Raw genomic sequence first — 20,407 nt, 5'->3', positions numbered from 1 at the left:
GCTCGATGCGCTCGGCGCTGGAGCGGCGCTGCCTGGCGGGCGCCAAGATGGCGGCGGCGGCGGCCGCGATGGCGGGCGGTGCGTGAGGAGCTCCCGCGGCCCCCGGCCCCGGCGGGATGTGCGAGACCTACTCCCGCTGGCTGCTGCGGGTGTCGGTGGCGCAGATCTGCCAGGCCCTCGGCTGGGACTCGGTGCAGGTCTCGGCCTGCGACCTCCTCACCGACGTGCTGCAGCGGTACCTGCAGGGGCTGGGCCGGGGCTGCCACCGCTACTGCGAGCTCTGTGAGTGCGGGACGGGGCAGGGGATGGGCAGGGAGGGGGGATGCGGCTGGACACGGCCCTGGGAGGACACTGGGGGTGGCCCTGCTTGAGCGGAGTCCGGACTGAGTGGGCTCCGTGAGCTCCTGCCAGCCCCGGCCATCCCGCCAAGGGAGCAGCGCTGGGGCTGCGGACAGGACAGGAGCACGGGGGGATTTGGGATTGGGGCAAAGCAGGGGCCTCGGGATTAGGGCGGTGCTGGGGGACAGGGCAGGACGGCACGGGAAGGTGGGATTTGGGCAGGACAGGAGAGTGTGGGGTGGTGGGTTTGGGCAGGGTAGGAGAGCACAGGGATGTGGGCTATGGGCAGGGCAGGAGGACACGGGGAGGTGGGATTTAGGCAGGACAGGAGGATGTGGAGTGGTGGGATTTGGGCAGGGCAGGAGGGCACGGGGAGGTGGTTTTGGGCAGCCCAGGGGCCCGTGGGGAGGGGGTCTGTGGGGGAAGGCCTGGGGTATCAGTAGGGAGGTGAAGGAAGGCAGCTGTGGGGTGTTAGACAGTGCCAAGGGCTGAGGGTGCTTGGCAGGGGAAGGTCAGGGAGGTGGGGGCTGTGGGGAATTCAGGAGGGCATAGGGAGCTGGGATTTGAGCAGGTCTTCAGGGAGAGACTGGGGGAAGTTGTCTGTGACAGAGAGGAGTGGGCCTGGGGGAGATCAGGCTGAAGGGGTAGCGCAGGGCTCAGGCTGTGGGGCTGTGTAGGGAAGGTGGTCTGTGGGTCAGCAGGTGCGAGATGTGGGTATGGGGGAGATCAGCCTGTGGGTCAGTGCTGAGGGCTGGGGGGAAGATGAAGGGGCTCTGTGCTGTGGAACAGTGCAGAGGACTGAGAGGATGGGGGGAAGGCCACAGGGCAGTACTGGTACATGGGGTCCTTGCTGCCAACGAGGGCTGTGGAGCAGTGGGTCTGAGCATGGTCAAGGAGTTGGGATTGTGGGGCTGGAGTTGGAGGAAACAAAGCTCAGTGGCAGTGGGTCTGGGCTGTGAGGACACTGGGCTGCTGTCCCTTTCTCTCTGGTTACAGCATGCAGGGTGTTGGGGTGTAGTGTACAGGAGGGGGAGACAGGGTTGTTGTCCCTGCTGTTGGGGCTGTAGTGTTCTGGATCTAAAGGGAAGAAGGGGCAACCAGTCCCTTTGCCATGTAGGATATGCACATGGGAGGATATGGTGCTACTGCTGTGTTGTCCTGGCTCATCTTTGGGTCAGGGTCTGTTCCCTGGGGGCAAAGCTGAGGAGGCTGTGGGGGCCCACTGCAGATGGGGATCTGCGTAGGGTTCATGGTTCTGGTACAAAGGGAAGTGCTGAGGCTGGAGGGCACAGGTTTGGACTCCCTGGTGCATGGGGAGGGAGAGATGTGGCTGGAAAGCCCTATTGCTGGGGCTGGAGTTTTCTAGGTTGGGAATATGTGTGAAAGGGGGGAGTTTGTTGGGCTGGAGGTGCACCTGTGCAAGGAGGGGTGTGAGGCTGTAGGGCTGGGGATGCAGAGGTACTGTGCTGTGTAGGGTCAGGGATGACACAGAGCTGTGGTGCCTGATGTCAGGAATGCACGTGTATGGAAGTGGGCAGGGACTGACATGTAGCAGGGCAGCATAGGCCCAGATACCTGAGGCTGGGGATGTGCCTGTACAGGGGGGAAACGATGGTACTGTGGCTCTGGGAACTTGTGTATGGGGAATGTGGGAAGGCAGGGATGCACTGAGGTGTTTTTGGGGGAAATGGAGGTGTAGTGCACAGGATGTGGGAGCGTGACAGGGCTGCATGTGGGAGGTGTGGAGTATGTGTGTGCAGAAAGGGAGGGATGGGGCTGGGGATCATTTAGTGCATGTGGCATGAGGTGTGAATGCCCTCAGGTGGATGTAGTGGAAGAGGTTTGGCTGGGTATGTGGGGGACTGGATTTAGCCAATGCTGCCATTGAGGTTGTAGGGAAGAAGGGATGATGGGGGCAGGATTCCCAGGGCTTCACTGGATTTGGGGTGTAAGCGTGGAAGGGATGAGTTTACACCAAGTGGGAGTAGAGAAAGAAGAAAGGTCTGAGAATTGGTGCAAGGACTGCTGGCTGGGTCACACAGGAGTGTTTGTGGATGGGATGGGAAAGGGACAGTGAGTACCACTGCTGGGTCTGGGAGTGTAACAGAGAGTGCAGTTGTGTGTCCACTGGGGTTTTATGTGTCCTTGCAGAGCAGTGGAGGTATTGAGGGGCTGGATGTCCTACTGGTACCTGCAGAACATGGGCTGGGGGAGGATGGGATGTCCAGTTGCTTGCTGGGTCAGTAATGCTGCCAGTGGGAATGAGAGGGTGATAGGGATCTGCTGGGTGTGGGAATGCCAGGCAGGGGGTGCTGATGGGTCAGGGAGGGGTTGGTGAGGGAGCAGTCTGTGGGGAGAGGGAGGCTGTCAGGGTCACTGCCAGGTCTGAACAGAGGGAATGTTGTGGGGAATGCCAAGCAAGGCTGAGGCCATTGGTGGGGTTGGAGGGTTGGAGGGTCACTGGTCTGTGTGTGTGGAGACCTTTGTTACCCTACATGTGGGGCAGGGAGGGTGTAACATGGCAGTGATGTGTTTGCAGAGATGGGGCTGCCAGTGCTCCTGCTGGATCTGTAAGTACTGAGGGGGAGGTGAAGGAGGATCCCTGTAGTGGAGGGATTAGATGAACAAGAGTGCCCTGGAGAGGTGGGCACATGGAGAGACAGGGCTGCTTGTGTCTCCTGTGCCCAGAGGGATGTGTTCCCCCTTCCTTTGGCATCCTGGGGTGCTGTGGGGTTGTGGGCTGCTGCTGCTCCACATGTCATAGGTGGAGGGGGAACTCCTGGAGAGCCTCTGGGGCAGAGTTTGGAGCTGCTGCAGTTGGGTCTGGCAGTGGGAAAGGTGTTTAGAGCTATCAGGAATTGGAGCTGGGATAGATAAATGATTGCTCACCTCAAGTGCTGGCTGAGGAGAAGGTGACTCATTGATGGTGGATTTGGGGCTACCATGGCCACCACCAGTTCTGAGAATGTGCTGGGGGCAGCTGGAGGTTATGGGAGAGGTAACAAGGATATGGCAGCCCTGGAATGCACCAGTGGGAAAGTTTGCCAGCACTTCTGGCAAGTGTCACAGCTGTGGGTGGGAGGAGTATCACAGGCATGTTTCTGTGCAAAAGTGATTTTGGAAAGTGTGTAGAGCCAAGCTTGGTCAGGAGAGGAGTAGCCATGGCCTGAAGGTGCTGCTGCCTGTGGTCAGGTTCCTTCTCTGGAGCAGAAGTTTTTGCTGCTCCAGGGATCCCTGGAAAAGCAAAGTGATGAGCTGAGTGTACTGGTACCTGGTCCTGACTCTGCTTCCGCATTTCAGGAATAATTGAGATCAAGTCTGGCACTGCCAGTGTAACCAAGCTTAGGGGGGACTTAGTAACAGTGCTGCAAACTGTTTGGATTTCAATTCTAGGTTGAATAGGTTTCCTTGTACAAGCTTTCCCCAAATTTGAGAGCACGTTAGTCTGGAAATGGTACTGTGCAATATTGACCTGTGTCCCCCAGCAGCACAAATGTAGCTGCTGCATATCTGTAGTTTGTATCTCAATCCAAACAGAAATGCTCTGTAAAGTGATTAAAGGAGAGAGGGTTTGGGAGAACTGAGTTATGGGGTGAAAAAGGAGCTCACCTAGGCTTGGTCAGAGCTGTCCTTTGACAGGGTCAGTACAGACGTTGAGGAAGATGCTTGTGGAAGAGATGAGTTGTTGGGCAGCATTGCCCCCAAGCTCAGCTGCCTCTGCCACAGGTGCTGCAGTGTTTCTAAGACAGGGAGGGAAAGATGAAGAGATGTAGAAAATGTCACTTTTTCCTTTTGGTGCTTAAGGATTGGAAGTGCATAGAGCTCGGTTATCCCTCTCTTGCTTTGGGTTTGCTTACTGAAAGTGGGGAAAGGCATTTTTTCCTCTCTATGAATGGAGAAAAGTACAACAAGTATTACAATCTTTTGTTTGTTGCATTTTTATCAGAGGGGTTTTTTTGGAGGAGAAGGGAAATATGCTCTTTTCATGCCAGTGATGTGGTATTTTTTATATTACCTCTCTTAAAATGATCCCTGTATTTCTTTCTTTAAAAAGGTTTGTAAAAAGACATCTTAATACTCAGTTGACATCTCCCTGCCTTTTTCAGAATTGTTTCCTTTTGCTCCTAAAATAAGTTACTGCGCAACCCCAGCTCTGGATAATGAGTTGAATTTTGCCATGGTTTTGCATAAGTAGAATTAATTAAATTCCAATTGTAGCATCTTTATTGTCAGTGTGTTATCTCGGAGTCAAACCAGTGAGGTTTGAGTTAGCAGGGTTGTCAGCTGAGGGACATAATCTTTGTGTTCCAAACTGAATGGATTTACTCTGACGTAGCTGAGGCTCTGTGGTATCGCTCTGAGGAGCGTGTCATCGCTGCTCACGTGTTTTCTCAGTTGCAGAAGAAAATGATGGCTCTCCCAGCTGTGTTAGATCTTTGTTCCAGCTGTTACATCCCATTAGGAGAGCTGCATTCAAGATTTTCATTACTTTTCTGCTGTTGTTTCTTTGCATTTGCAGTAGCTGTGGTTGATGGGAGCTTCTGTGGCTGCAAAAGGGAGGCAAAAGGATTTGCAAAGCGGGTTTTGAGATGTGTTTGATGCCGTGAAATGCTTCTGAATACTCTGTGGGGGGTGGAGGAGAGGGTGAACTTACAGCGAGAAAATCAGGGTTTTCCTCTTATACTACACCATATTATGCTGCTCAAATTTGTGGAAAGCTTGTAAGAGAAAGCCTATTCAATATGCTGTAGGTTTCACACGTTTTTTATCCTAAAATTTAAGTAAAATATCTGAAAACCAGTGTTGGAGTATGTAATTAAGGTATTGGGTTACAAAACAAAGTATCGTGGTGTGGTTTCTAAGAGTTCAAATTGTTATCGTTGTTTTTTTTTTTAAGCAGAGGTGAAAAGGGAAAAGTTCCCTGTTATGTGCCACTTGGTTTTGCACTTAAATTCCACGTGGTTTGATAGAGGTGGTGGCAGAGCTGGTGCTTTGGGTTATCTCCTCTGGATTTTCTTGTGTATGCTGGGTTTTTTTATGCTGGGGAGCTGTCCAGTGAAGACAGACCAGTGTCTACTTTGTTTGCTCTGAATTCAGCTGATGCAGCTTGGCAGTGGGGTGGGGGGTTATAGACATGCAGAACACGTTGTGTTTTACCTCTTAACACATCCAGTGAGGGAGTTTGGTTCCCAGTGCGTTTGTGTGAGTGCAGTTCATGGGGGTGATGAGGAGGGGAGTCATGGTTTATGCCCCCAAAACCTGATTTTTCTATTACATTGCTCTAAAAACCAGCCAGATAGAAGCTACTTCACTTCACTGAGGGCACCTGGGCATATTTAAGCAGCACAGATTTAGATTATCTGCTGCTAAAACTAGATAATTAACTTTTTTGGATCTAGAAGTGGGTTTTCCAATACTCTTTCCTTCAGCTTTCAGTCTTGAGCCTGTGTTTGGATATACTATGGTTTTATTTTTGTATTTTCTGCTGAAATTTGCTGACAGTGAGGAAATAAAGTTTGAAAGTTGGTCTTTGGCTTCTTATTGCTTGACTACTTTTTTGAAGATTATTTTTATGTAACCACAGAATCACAGAATATCTCGTGTTGGAAGGAACCCATAAGGATCATTGAGTCCAACTTCCTGCTCCTTGCAGGACTAAATACTAATTATATAGACATATATACATAATATAGATAATATTACTATATTGAAATTAATATTAATAATACAACTGTGCATTTCTATTTAAAGACAGGTTCTGATCTGGTGAGCACAACATTATAACTAGAGGGAAAAATTACAGATCTTGCAAAATGTTTTGCTGAGATAGAACTGGCTCCAAACCTGCTTCAATGTCACTGCACAACCTCCTGTAAAGGAAGACTTTACTTAATTATAGCAACTTTCTTGGGAGAATGCAAACAGCAGACCAGTATTTTCATTAGGAATTACCATAAGGAAGAGAATTGACCTGGCATTGGCAAAATTTTTATTTCTTTCTAATTAAATGTCAAATTTACCTCATATCTTTTTTTCACTTCTATTTTTTTTTTTTCGGTCATTTCAGTCTTACCACTCTACAATAACAATCTCTATCAAAGTGTTAGATTTTGATGAGCAGTTTAAAAGAGCTGATTCCCTCTGCTGGTGCTGAATGACTTGGTAACGAGTATCTATCCCAGGCCCATAACATTTGTTATAACAACTGTACTTCTTTATGTCCTAATAGCCTTAAATGTTGATGTTTTTAAACTAATTAACTTCTTGCTGGCCACTGATAAAGAGGATCAACATGTTTTTTTGCTTGACATTTATGAGGTTACTGGGAGAAGGAGCAGACTCTGAGCAGCAATAGCAAGAAGATGCTTTTGCCTGACTGGTAACTACATTAATAGCACTGTTTTTCCCACTTAAGTGCACTCAAGTAAGACATCTATACTTATTAAATAACCCACTGTGTATGCTCCTGGCTGTTTTTGTGGATGCTGGATGGAAGCAGTGTGTTGTCTCCCTGAAACAGTTATCCTGGAGTGACTGCCGGCTGTAGATACACGTGTAGTTAATGTGTGGCAGGGTTGTGTGATGTGCTGGAGCACAAGGAATCTGTGATAGAGCCTGTAATTAAAATGCCAAGGAGCTCTACCTAATAATTTGCTGGTTAAAATAAAATTTTTTAAAATCTCTTTTATAGCAGCCATGAGGGGGAATGCTGAGCTATTTATAACCTGTGTACACATTGCATGGGTGGTGACTCATTAATTTTTCTCACTATATTTGTTACAGAACTGTAGTTGCTTCCTTTGAGAAACCTGGCATGAAACTAAAAGCTCTTCTGCTCTGTGCTTACTCGCTCGTTAAATTTTCACTGATTCATGTGAACTTTGGGCCAGGAAGGAGGAGGTGATGGGATTGAGTTTGACAAAAGGAAATCAGCTGTTCCTGAGACTGAATGAATTTAAGGAAAGTAAGATAGTTCCCACACCCCCTCACAGTGCCTTTGGATGTTGTAAGTGCTGGCCAGCTTGTTTGGTGGAGAAATTCTCCTGACTTCTGCAAAAATAACTAAATTTTAGTAGCTTCAAAAAATTTCTTTTCCCCAGAACCCAAAACCTCACCTGAAGGGGAGTTTAGTGCACCATCCTTGTTGTGTTTGATTTGGTTTTCCTTGTGGGCAGGTAGGTTCATCTGCAGGTGATGGTGAGCAGGGTTGAGGGCTGCATGACTTTCCACCCAAATACTCAGCTCTGCCTGGTACTGGAAGTGGTACTGGACTTCTTTGGGATCCATTTTCTCACCCAGAGTTCATTCTTATGCTCAGGGAAGCTGACAGTATGGGAGCTGCAGGGGTGTTCCTACAGCTCTCTGGTGAGCTGTTTTGAGACCAAATGGTCTTAATTTAGCTCTGCTGTTGCCACAGCTCTACCAATTATGGAGCACAGTTCCCATTCAGGGACATAGAGCAGCTTGAAAACTTGTGAGAGAGGTATTTTCTTAGTTCCGTGTTTGCAGGAGAAGGAAGAGAGTTGTAAATGGCTTGATGAGCTATTCCTGTGTCCTTCCACCTCTTCCCAGTCCTGAACAACAGATAGTGTTTAAAGTCTTGTGGTCTAAGGAACAGCAAGAGACTGGAAACCAAAGCTCCGAGGCTGTTTGTGATCTGACACTGACTTGCTGTGTGACACTGGATTAATTATTTCATTGGGAGGCTTCAGCATCTGAATTTTTAAACTGATATTTGAAGAATATTGAGATAAGTTCAGTAGGCACAGATTAAACTTTTTTGGGGCACCATTTACCTTCAGAAAAAAGCCTAAAACTGAATGAAACACCAGGAGAGAGTGTGTTACATGTTTGTCAGCATTCCCTTTCATGTGTCTGACTTCTGCTATTGTAGTGATTTTTTTTTTTAAATTAAACTGGAGAGAGAAGAGGAATGCTAAACTTTTCAAATAAAAGTGTAAAGCCTTTATTTGATGAATCACCTGGCATTACATTTAATGCATTTTTGTGCTGTGTATATTTCCAATTGATTTTAAATTAAGTTTGATTTTAAATACAGGTACAGATACAGACCTGAAACTTTTTTCAAACAGTTTTATCACCAAGGACACTCTGTCTTGAAAAGAAGGGTTGATTGTTCCATCTTTTTATCCCTCTGACAGTTGCAGGTTTAAACATTTTTTTTTAGCTTTTAATCAGTCTTATGGCTTGGCATTGTCTCTTTGGAGGCAAATATCAAAGCTGTGAGAAAACTGAATCTTTTTTGGGGTTTTTTTTTGTTACCTTTTGAACCCCCTTTCTAACACATGTAGTTGTTTCTTGATATGGCTGTGAAATATTTCCATGCTTCGGCTACACTTAGTAGTTGCTTCTCTATCATGTGTTCTTAAAAAGCACTTGTAGGAAGAAGTCCTTTATAGCATTTATCAGTTGCTAGTCACGTCAGTACCCTGTTCTGGAGGTTGAAAAGATCACGTGCAGATCTAGGAAAAAACCTTTGAAAAGGTTTTCCCCAAGTTTTTCTTTTTACCTGTTTGTCAAACTTGTATCTGTTGAGTCTTGACACCTTTAAAATGGTTCAGTAGGTTTGCAGGGGTCTTCGTAGCCTCAAGAGCTTTTAAAAGTGACCACGCAAAATTTCTTCTCTGTGTCAATTATATAAATTTAATTTTTAAAGGATAAAGCAGTCTTCTGTTTGCCTAATAACTATAGGATCTCATAACTCCTCCAGAGGGGTGATATTCTCCTGTAATTAAGAGTATGCAAGTCTCCACATTTCTCTGTCCCTGGAGTGCAGAGGAAACTGGTGTTGCACTTGTAACAAATATTACACAAACACAAACTCCGAGATGGTTCTGGTCATGCAGAGTTCACATTCTAAATACAGACGGGGATAACTTGCTCTGATCTTCCTTTTAGCTGTGGAAAGAATTAAAACACAAGCAACTTGCCCAGAGTCACACAAGAGGCCAGTGTTGGAGAGCTGAGAATCAAGCCCATAATCTGAGTATTATCCTTATCTTCGCTGCGAGACTAAGAAGGGAAATTCTAGAACGAAATTCTTATTCTCTAAATGTACCTGCAGGCGGGAGTTGGCCGGGAGTTTGAATTCATCCAGTGATGTGAGAACCAGCCTGCTCAGCTTCAAGATAAACCAAGAAGAGATTAGGTTAAAGGACAAACAAAAGAGCATCCCCCCCGTTCTCCAAAGCTGGGGCTCCACAATAGCCATTGTGTTCCTTCAATAGGCACGGGCTGCTTTGCCATAATTACTTTTTAAAGTAAATCGCAGCTTATCATCATGTAGGGATGTAATATCTTCATAAGCCAACTCTGCAGAATTGTAATCATTCAGTATCATTTTATGGAATTAAGAATCATGTTTGGGGTTTAAGGCATCTCTTTTTTTTGTGTGTGCTGTTGTTGCTGTGTGAAGTTAGGATGAGACTTGAAGCAGTGCCTTGGCTGCCAAAGCAGAAGGTGTCCAGTTCTCCCTCCGGAGGCCTTCAGAGGGATTTTCCTCTCTCAGGTCAGGGAAACTGGGGTACTTGGAGATCATATGAAATAAAGATCCCAACTACCTGGCAACTAAGGCTTTGCTGTGTGTTTTGTAAGGAAAAGAAGAATTTTTTTGCTATAGAGTAAAACTTAAGTTGCACCCTAGGAACTTAATCCCTTAAGTTTAGTATAAAATATTGTTTTCTCATCAGACCAGTACTTAATATACCTCTTTTATCCAGGAGGTGTATCTAACAAATAGGTGAAGTGACTCATAGTCTTAAGAAGCCTGTAGATTTCATCTGGTGGAAAGATACTATATGAAGTATTCTTGTTATCAAGAGATACATGACACCTTTTTTTTTTTTCCCCTTTGTAAACTACAGTCAGTTCAACAAAATGAGATTTTTTGTTTTCTAGGTTGAAAAATGACATTTGATCTGTTACATACTGATAAAGGGGCATTTTCTGCATATTAAGGGCTTGTTTTGTTAATTTGAATTTACATTAAGAAATTGAAAACTGTTCTAAGTGGTATTGCACGATGTTAATTGGCTGTTGCCAGGTAAAGCTGCCTGTTGCTACTCCCTCATTTTTCCTCCATTTACTCCCTGAGGTGCAGTTCTTTTAATGGTATGATCTGAAACAAAGTCATATGGGTCAAAACCAAACACTTCTGAAAGTAAACCTGGTAGAACTGTTGGGCAGTAATTTATGTCCCTTACTGGTGTTGAGCCATGGGACTGTAACCCCTAAGCGCAGATCAATTTTTTTAATCTGAATTTTTGCAAAAATGTTGTTCTTCTGCTGGTTTTTTTCGTTCCAGATGGCCGCACAGATCCAATTTTGGATGACGTAGGTGATGCCTTCAAGCTTATGGGGGTTAACCTGCATGAGCTGGAAGATTACATCCACAACATCGAACCTGTCACTTTTGCACATCAAATCCCTTCGTTTCCCGTCAGCAAGAACAATGTCCTGCAGTTTCCCCAGCCGGGAAGTAAGGATGCAGAGGAGAGGAAGGAGTACATCCCTGATTACCTGCCACCCATTGTCTCCTCTCAAGAAGGTGCGAAATTAATCCTTTGCTTTAAGTTTTGGGCCCTGTGTTTGCATATTTCTGTGCATCCTCAAGCAGTGGCCCGGGAAGGACCCACGGGGTGTTTCACATGCACGGTTGCAAAGCAGGTGGTGGTGCTGTGGCAAGTTCATGTTCCACTCTTTTACTTTCCTTCAAGATTACCTCATGTCAAAAATTCACTGTGTTAATACCTGTTTCTGTAATGCATTTAAATTTTTTCAGGTGACAGAAATGAATGCTTTGCTTTACTTTTTCTGTGTCAGCCTCCCTCTCACACAAACTGCAAGAGCTTCTGTGATTTGGTAAAGGTAGAAGAAGGAAGGCTGGTGAGACTGGCAGAGCATTTCCTGCTCCTGACAGCTATTTGTTCTTCCTTGGAACAAATTTCACCAAAAACCCCCAAACCAAACAAACAGAAAAAAACCTCATTTTCCAGTTAAATTCAGCTTTAAATACGGAAGTAAGAGTTGTTTAGAAGCATTGTACTTACTCTTAATTCTCTTTGCTAACATTGATTAGGGTTTCATCATCACTGTTCCAGCTGCTCCTTCCCTTTCTTTACCCACAGAAGCAAGGCTTGAGGAAACAGTGAAACCAACTATACTAAGGTTTGAGCTGCAATTTGCCTGAGAATTTTAACTATGGCAGTGGAAAAAGCAAAACTATTTTCTTTATTTTTCAGCTGCATGACGCTTGATTGCTAATAAGATCTAAAGCTTTAAGAAACATGACCTAGTCTAACTTCCCCTTTGAACAGTGAACAGCACACAACTGTACTTTGTATGGAAATAAATATATGTAAGGTTGTGGATTTCGTAGAAAAAAATTCCAAAAGAATATAATATGTTTTCCAAAAGAGTGTAAAGAACAGGTCCAATCTGCTTAAGGTATTTAACTTATAATTTTGTGGGGACAGAATGGATATCATGCTCTATTATGCATATTATTCTTTTTTAAGAACTAAGGTCTCAAAGTCTGCACATTGAAGTAGGTGTAAAAACTCTGCCCGAAGTAAAGATGAACATAAGTGACAACACCTTGTTGGGTAAGGAAATCCACTGCTGTACTGCTACAGGGATTGCATGGGGCAGCATTCCAGGGATTTATCGAGCTGTAGGAAGTGTGTGTTTGGGCTTTCAAGCATCCTCTTCACCTGGATGGATGCAGTTGCTGTGTGCTCCAGTTTAGACTGAGTGGAATTGTAGTCAGGAACAGGTATCTGAGGTATAAAGGCTGTCAGGTACAGTGGGTTTAGTGAACAAATTTACTCATTCCAGTAACAATGTGAGGACTTACTCATGCTGGTGAGTATTCTGAGGCTCTGTAGAACCTTACTTTTCTGTTTCCTTTAGCTACGTTTTATAGATCAATAGTCTTTCAGTGTCTCTTGCCTTAATACAACCCAGGAAATGGAACTGCTGTTCAAAACATAAATGTTTCCTTAAATTGTGAAGGAGATCCTAAAGGCTCCCCCATGTGAAGTTTGTTCAGTGGATTGTTTTAAAATCTAATGATGAACTCTCTTAAACCAGGAAGAGGCAAACAAAATATAAATATCATATATGTAGACAACATTTATAAGAGAGGAGTACAAAGGAAGAAGACATTGAGAAGTGAATAGGGATTTTAGCACCCTGTTCTGGCTTCTTTCTTTAGCCTGATTTTTTGGGAGATAAACAAACACCATTCTGTCAGAGAAATCCAGCATCTTTGAAATGTAACGAGTTGCCCAGCAGTGTTCCAGTTGGGGTTGTTGTTTTTCTTTTCATACTCTCAAATATGCAAGAAAAGTCAAATCTAGCAAGGTTCAAAGCAGCTGCAGAGAAATATCTGAACATGAGGTGGGAGAGATGAGTGTTCCAGACTCAGCCTGGCAATACACTACACACAAAGAGAGGCTAAAAATTGAAATGGGGACAGTTGTGCTTTTTTTTTTTTTGTATATGTAACTTTTTATACTCTTTCTCTTGCAAGTTAGATCCAGGAGTTAGATTTTAGCACTCCTTATAAATAATGTATGAATCCTTTTAACACCTGAAGCAAGAAGATATTATTTCCAAAGTTGGATGAGAACCAGGAAAACTTCTGATGCCTAAGGCTAGTGTATCAGAGGACATATAGACACAACTTCAAAAAATGAATACAATATTTTTTTAAATGAAAATTTAAAGCAAGCATTAAATGCAACTGCTGAATGCAGATTTGTTGTAGTCAATTTAAAATACAGTTGAGGGCATTTTAATTTTGAATTAAGTGTTTTCTGAAAATGCCGTTTGTATTTTGTGCCCCACTGTTTGTTTTTGAAAGGAGTGAGATGAATCAAGAAACTCTGTTGTTTATGTTTTATTTTATGTTATTCCAAGTAAAATTTTGAAGAAAAACTTACTTTGCAGGTTGAAGGAATGCATTTGAAAAATAAGAATTGCAGCAGCTGTTTAAACACTTTGCAATACTTCATAGAGTAGGAAGAAAACCATGCTGCTGCTCATATTGTGCAGTCCATAACATTTGAGTTGCTTTGAGTAGGCAATAATTAGCAATGAAGGAAGACTATGCACATTAGATTGTGTAAAGTAAATTATTTAGTCACTTGAAGGAATTGTCAGGAAGACTTGTTATGTCCCGTTTTGTATTGAAGCTCAGCTCATGTTGTAAATATTAATTTATTGATAGGATTCAGAAATTACTAGTGCTGATATATTTTAGTAGTAATGTAGCCATGACTTTAGTAAGAAAACGCTTTTTTTATATCTTGTTAATTTAAAAACCAAACCAAAGCAGTGTTCAGTCTGCACCGTGGCCAGTAGGTGTTGCTGCCCTCCTTCCCAAAAGTCCTTTAGTTCTGCACATGTAACCAGCTTCTTATTTCCACTTACTCTGGAACTGGTGGTGCTTCAGAGTACTCAGAGTCTGCCCAGCAGCCCAAGCAATGCCTTAATTATCTTTGCCAGAGAATCCATAGGAGCAGAAGGTCCTTCCAGTCTAAGAGGAGCCATTTCCTTCACATGTACTCAGTCGTAAGAAATGCTGAAAGAGCTTGGAGTGATTCCTGAAGATGTGGGAAAGGGAGGAAGGCAAATAAGTTTTCAAGATCTATAATTTCTGTCAGTCAGGAGTTCAATTCAGTGGTACAAGTTTTGTTCCAAGAAGGCAGAAAATGTTCTTGCTTAAATATGGAGTGCAAGCACTAACCAAATGCTTGCACTGTGGGGATCTGCATATATAATTCTGTATATTATAAAACAATCTGACTCAGTATTGCCATGAAAAATGTTGGGGTTTTAGCAGTATTTTTACAAAGGACACTGAAGGGATAATTTTATGCCAATGTATCATGATGTTTGCTGTCTGCCTATTTTTAATTAGTCTCTTTTTGTTTTTTGAGTTAGTTTAGCACTGTTGTCACTAAAATGTCATGGTAAACTTGTAAGACAGATTAAAAAAGGAGAAAAAAATAAATTAGTTGCAAAACATGATGGTCATGCTTTATTTCTTGTGCTTTAATGCAAGGGAACATACATTTTGCAATAATAAATCAACTTCTTAGAATTTGTTGATTGCATTTGAAGCAAAACAGTACGTGCTGAAACTAGGCCAGCTGAGAAAGCCCAGATACTTTTCCATAGCTAATAATAATCACTATTACATTTTATGATAATGTTGAGAGCCCTGAGTCCTGATGCCTTAAGAATATGTATTGTTTTCCATGATTAAAACAAAGAAAGAGGAGGTGTAAATCCTACCTGTGCCGTGGTGACCTTATTTTTAAGCTTCCTGGGATGAATTTCTGCCTGTGCTTGCTGCCTCTTGTTATTACTTCATTTTAAATAATAATAATAATGATTTATATTTTTTTAAAATAACCACACTGTGTCAACTGCTCTCTTTTTCTGACTTTTTGAAGTCACAGGCAGCCTACCCCTGTTTTTCTGACCAGGAGACTGAAGAAAACATCTTTGTTTTGTGCAATACTGATCATAACCTGTGGTATTTGTATTAGAGCCTTATTTCTCTCTTACACTGTAACTGTGCTGCAGCACAGCCTGAGGGAGAAGGCATGAGACTCTCTTTGCACTAGTTTAGATATTTTGTGAGGAAAAGGGGTAGCTGTTAGGGAGTCACACTTCCTCTTCAGTTCCAGCTTCATTTTTTTCTATCCTCTTCTGTCCTCCTATCACTTCACTCTCACTTCTCAGAGGTTCAGCTTCTTTCCCTTAAAGATGATCTGGAAACAAATGTAATTTTTACCAGGCATGAAATGTTGTTGTCTTTCATTCCTGGTAATGTGGGCTCAAGCACTGCCGTTGTATTTCTGATCATTGAGTCAGGACAAGTTCTTGGCACGGTTTACAAATTCAGATTTATTTGTAGCCTTTTCTGTCAGAGCATTTTATTTCCCTGTCAGATCAAAGCATAAAATTGCTGATCTTCTTACGGTCCTGCCTTTTCCCCTCTTTGCTGTTGATGTGATGTTAGGACCTGTTTCCTACCAAAACCTGATGCTTTCAGCCACCTGGAAGCGTGGAAACCCAGCTGTCAAATTACACATCATCTGAACACACCTCTAGTTTTTTCATGCTGAAAATCACATTCGAATTGATGAGAATTGGGGGTGGTGGTGAAGCAAGGTGCTAATCAAAGCAACAGATTTTGTGTCTAGGATCTACTAGTGCTAGAACTGTAATTGTATAAAGCCTTAAGCATCAGGGTGACATAAAGCATTAGTGTCAAGCTCCAGTGGGAGATAGATCAGATTTTAAAATTGCCACTGCCCCCTCAGTCTCGCAGTGCTTTCTGTGGCTGTGGTCCAGAACTGAATGTAGCAAGTTTTGGATCTCAGACCAATCTCGGTTTAACAAAGCCGATCCTCCTTTGTAAATCAGTGTGTGATGGGCTTTAGAAGGATCCTGGGATATCCACTTTCCCATTTCGGTAACACAGGTCTCGCTGTTGCCGTTTTTAAGCCTTTCTGCCTTTCCCCAGATCTAGTTTAACCTCACAGACCAACTGCTCCTCGTTCCAGCAGCTGCACTGATGATTTAAAAGCAGCAATGATCTTTTCAACAGAGCTTTTCCAGTACACTTGGTTAGGAAACCACCCCTGCTCAACAAACAGGTACTGTGTAGTCACCAGTTTGGAGAGTTAAAGCCCTGCCAGACTGTGGAGGTTTTGCTCCTGGCTGCTCACTCTGCCTGGTTGCTGATATTCACAGGCATCCTTTAGCTGTCTTTGCAGTGTGCTCTGAGTTAGACTCTGATTGCTTTTGTGAGAATGAGCCTTCACATCTGCAGCAGCTCAGCAAGGGAGAGGCAACAGGAGAAACGGACAAAATGAGAAAAGCAGCCAAGCTTGAGATGCAGCCAGAAGAAAGGCATTGGGAAAGAGCCAATAGGAGAGGCAGGTTTCAAAGAAAAGGAAAATAGGAGACAGGAACAAAAAAAAGTGCACAGAAAATGTGCCTGGTTTAAATCTTGCCATTAGACAGAAAAATAACTTTTCTCGAAGGCGTGCTGATAAAGCTGTAATTGGGAAGACAACTGTATCTTTACCTTTTCTGAAGAAGTTGTATCATAATCAAAACCATAATTTCCAGTGAAATCCTGCAAGAAAGGATTTAATGAGGAAGTTTTTTTTTTTTTAAATGGGAAGTTAAATAGACTTTCACTGAAGAGCTTCATTTAATTTGCAGCACTTGGGGGAAAAAAAAAAATCAATGTAATGATGTGCTGTAGTAAAACTTTATTCGTGGCAGAAACCAAATCACATAGCTGGGATCCAGAGACTACAGAAACAGAGGAGACACTGTTTTATCTTCTCTAGGAGACTAGTACCTAACTTCTAATAATAATTCATGTCTTTGGGAAAAGAAACCCCTCAACTCTTGCTATTTTTTAAGAAACTTAATGGCAACTGAAAGGGGGGAATGGAGGAAATGGATTAAATGTGTTTGTTTTGATTTTTAGGGGAGGGCTTGTGATAGACTTTTGTTTGTTGAGGTCTTTTTAAGTGTTATATCCTTTAAAATAAATAAACCAGCTGGAACCTGGCTGTACCTGAAGAAGCAAATCAGAAGATAAGTTTTATAAAGATGCTGCCTCCGGTTTCTTTGCAAGTAATAGTGAGGAGCTAGTAAAACTAACTATAAAAATTCAGCATTGTGAAAATGTATTGCTTTAGCTTCTTTAGCTATCTGGCTTTATTTGCTGCATATAGCAAATGAAATGAAGGCAGCATGACTTCAAGTGGATATTGTCCTTCTAAAACCTTCTCACAAAGATTTTTCTGGTTTTCAGACCTGTTTAGATAACTTACAAGTTGTTAGTGATTCTTAAGGATTCAAAAATAAAAACTGCAAAATGCAGAAGTTGACTGATAAAAGCCAGCCTTTTGCAGTAAATTATTTACATGGAATGGGAATGAAAGTCATGGATCCTTTCGCTGCATTGTGATGTGCAAATTGCAATTTTGGTTAGAATAAAACCGGAGGAGAAAATGGGACTTTGTGATAAAAGGATTCTATTGTCTTGTGTATTTTGAACAGAAATTCTGTCATGATTTTAATTTCCTACTGATCCTTTTTCAGCAAAACTTTTGTCACTTGTCTTGACTCGTCACGTCAGATCAGTTTTTTCCCTTTTCTGACAATGTGTGACTTTGTTTAGCGCCTGCGTTGCTTCCTGCACTGTCTGCTGCTCCTGTGCTCGAGGATTTTATTTCAGCTGGATCATCAGACACCTTTGTGCCTTTGAAAGCATAAGTTTCAAATTAGGTTATCGTCTGATACCTGGGTGTTACTGTTCTCAGGCCTCTCAGACTTTCCCTGACTGCCCTGAGTATTTTTGGGGACTTAAGGGAGGGAGGGGGAAATGGAAAGTCTGGCCACTGCTTAAAGCAGGAATAAAGAGAAGCACAACTGACCTATTTTAAGGGCTGACCTTGTAACTTTATTATTTTTCAGTGTTTTCTTCATGCTGGAGCCTTTCCTGTTTTTCTTAATTCAAATGGTTTTATTTCTTTCTCTGACTTCTGCCACCAAGGATTCTTTAACTTCATGAAAATGTCAGTGATTACTAACAATTCCTGGCACTTAAAAAACAAATTAAAATTATTTTAGCTACTGGGATCAAAGCCACAAATTTGATTGTTGCCCTCCTGCACAGGAGTTTGTGCCAGACTTTCAGAGAAACATCTTATAATTCAAGCAGTCCTTAATTTTGTACTGTATTTGAGAGGATTATTTGGGAAAGACATGGAAATAGAACATATTAGTTGAGACCTCTGATTCTGAGTCATGTGGCCTTAAGTTTCTCCAGCAAGGCAAGCATCTTCCTGCTGCTGATTAGCAGCTGTGACATTTTCATGGACACATGGAATGGTCCACACCTGGAATTCAGGAGCTGGCCCTCCAGGCAGTTGTTCTGAATAACGAAACTGCCCAGAGAAGAGTTACTTGCGGGGTAACTTTTTTTGTTTAAACCCTTCTGAAGTGTCTGAAACATTTCTTTCCTCCTGTGAAAAATATACATGCTTGGAGCTGTTTGGGAATAGATATTGCATGGTGTTTATGTGCACATTTTCAAGCCTAACCTTGATCTCAGCATCAGAACAAGCCGTTGTCTAGACAAAGATCACGGGTGGATTACGGGACCCCGTATCTCTCTTTCATTAATCAGGTGAATGACTCATTGCAAACTTCTACAGACAAGCAATGCGGTAGGGTCCAGGTTAAGACCAAGGAATTCTGCCTCCTAATTTTTAAAATTATGACTAAGAAAGCTCATTTGAATTATTTGTCTTTTGCCACACACAGATAAGCACTATAACTTTACCATACACCTCTTGACTACAGCGTCTTCTTAGAATGGTTGAAGTTGGAAGGGACCTTAGAGATCATCTTCTTCCAGTCTTCACCTTTGGTACACGTTCCTGTTTTCTCCAACTGTCAGCTAAAGGGAATATTAGTGAGTGGGTAAGTCATTAGGAAGGGATAACTCATTTTTGTGAGTAGGCAGTTCCATTTCATTCTGAAAGACTCTGAGAAATGTAAGGTTGGGTGGATAACAGAGTTCAAATGAGAAGGCATTTGGAGACATGACCCCAGTTCATGTAGCCAGACGCTTGGATAATTAAAGTTCATCTTTAACTGTGTTTCTTTGGAATCTTTCATTTTTGTAATTGCACTCATTAGAAACATTAATGGTTTTCTGATGACTTGACAAGACGGTATTTTTGTGTTTTTCTCTAGTTTGGATTCTGCTTCTTTGAACAGCTGTGTATGGTGTGACTGGGTAAAATGTAACCCTGTGTGCATGTTGTGTATAAATGTGCATTGTTTGGGTCGGTTAAGCAAAGCCTACCAGAGCATACCTGTGTTTTTGAGGAGCAATGTCAAACTTGAGCAGGGCTGGATCTGGCTTGCACTTAGCCCAAGGCTGGAAAACAGTGGGTCTTCAGGTGGTAATGCAGTAAGTCACAAATTTCTCTGGCTTGGTTTGAGATTAATGTTTCAATCATGGTTATAAGCAATGATGCCACGCTGCCAGGGGTGGTATTTTATATGGAGAGATAAATTGAAGTTCAGCTCTGCGTGTGTGTGTTTAAAACAGGTCGATAACAACTTAAATGGCCTTTATTCTGGCCACTTTACAATCTGCAACATTAAGCTTAATTTATTTTCTTTGGTGAACTTGTTTGCCCTCTGCATTTGCACTGTTGATGTCTGCTGCTTTCCCATTCCAGAGTCGTGTTAAAGGAAGACTCTGTGTTTCATGTGTATTCCTACCGTTGGGATGGAGCATACTTTTCTTCAAACGTTATGAGCTCTTTTCCCTGAGGGGAGGAGGATGGTACTGATCCTGTGTGTCTGAGAGGTACAGCTTAACAGATTGGCCAAATAATCCATCCTGAATTGGAGAGTGAATAATTTTAATACCCCTTATCTCACATAGATTTTTGTGGATATTCATCTCAGCAAACGAACTTTGCATTTCTAAATATTTAGAGCAGCATGTTCGTTCAGGTACAGCATACTTGAATCTTAATATTCTCCAAGTTTCTCCACGTTTCTCCAGGTTTCTGTGCATGTGGGACTTTGGTTCCAGGCTTATTTAAACAAACGTTTAGTGCTTGTGTGCGGACAACACTAATTGCGTCTGACAGTCACAACTGGGAATAACATGGAGGAAATAATAGTTCTTGACCAATCGCTAAAACACAGGAAGTCCTGGTGCCATAGGAAGGGAGAGAAACTCACTTTTCATTTCCTTTCGAGTCCAGTGTGTTCAGATTAACTTTAAAGGGAGCTGAGGTGCAGCTCTGAGGATTTAGGCTTCAATCGTGTGGTGCCTTCGTGTGGAGCCCGGCTCAGCAGGCAGCGCGGCACCAGCCAGGGGAGCTCTCACAGCTCAGCTGCTGGGGATCCTATTGCAAATTAAATATGAAACAAGGATGCATTTGGGTTTGCATGGGAAACTTTTAACACAGTCATT

The 20,407-nt window shown here is 43.0% G+C and overlaps 1 protein-coding gene across 1 annotated transcript in view; it reads left to right on the top strand.

Moving 5' to 3' along the window:
- The first annotated feature begins 9 nt into the window (after positions 1–9).
- Positions 10–20,407, top strand: part of TAF3 (TATA-box binding protein associated factor 3) — a 116,841-nt gene continuing 96,443 nt past the window's right edge. The window contains exons 1-2 of the mRNA XM_064656539.1: positions 10–282; positions 10,664–10,906. Of these exons, the coding sequence (XP_064512609.1) occupies positions 117–282; positions 10,664–10,906 (409 nt within the window). The 5' untranslated portion in view covers positions 10–116. The remainder of the gene's footprint in view (positions 283–10,663; positions 10,907–20,407) is intronic.

The sequence above is a fragment of the Pseudopipra pipra genome, chromosome 5 (assembly GCF_036250125.1).
Source record: "Pseudopipra pipra isolate bDixPip1 chromosome 5, bDixPip1.hap1, whole genome shotgun sequence".
NCBI classification, from domain to species: Eukaryota; Metazoa; Chordata; class Aves; order Passeriformes; family Pipridae; genus Pseudopipra; species Pseudopipra pipra.
This window is presented reverse-complemented; position numbering and strand designations above follow the sequence as displayed.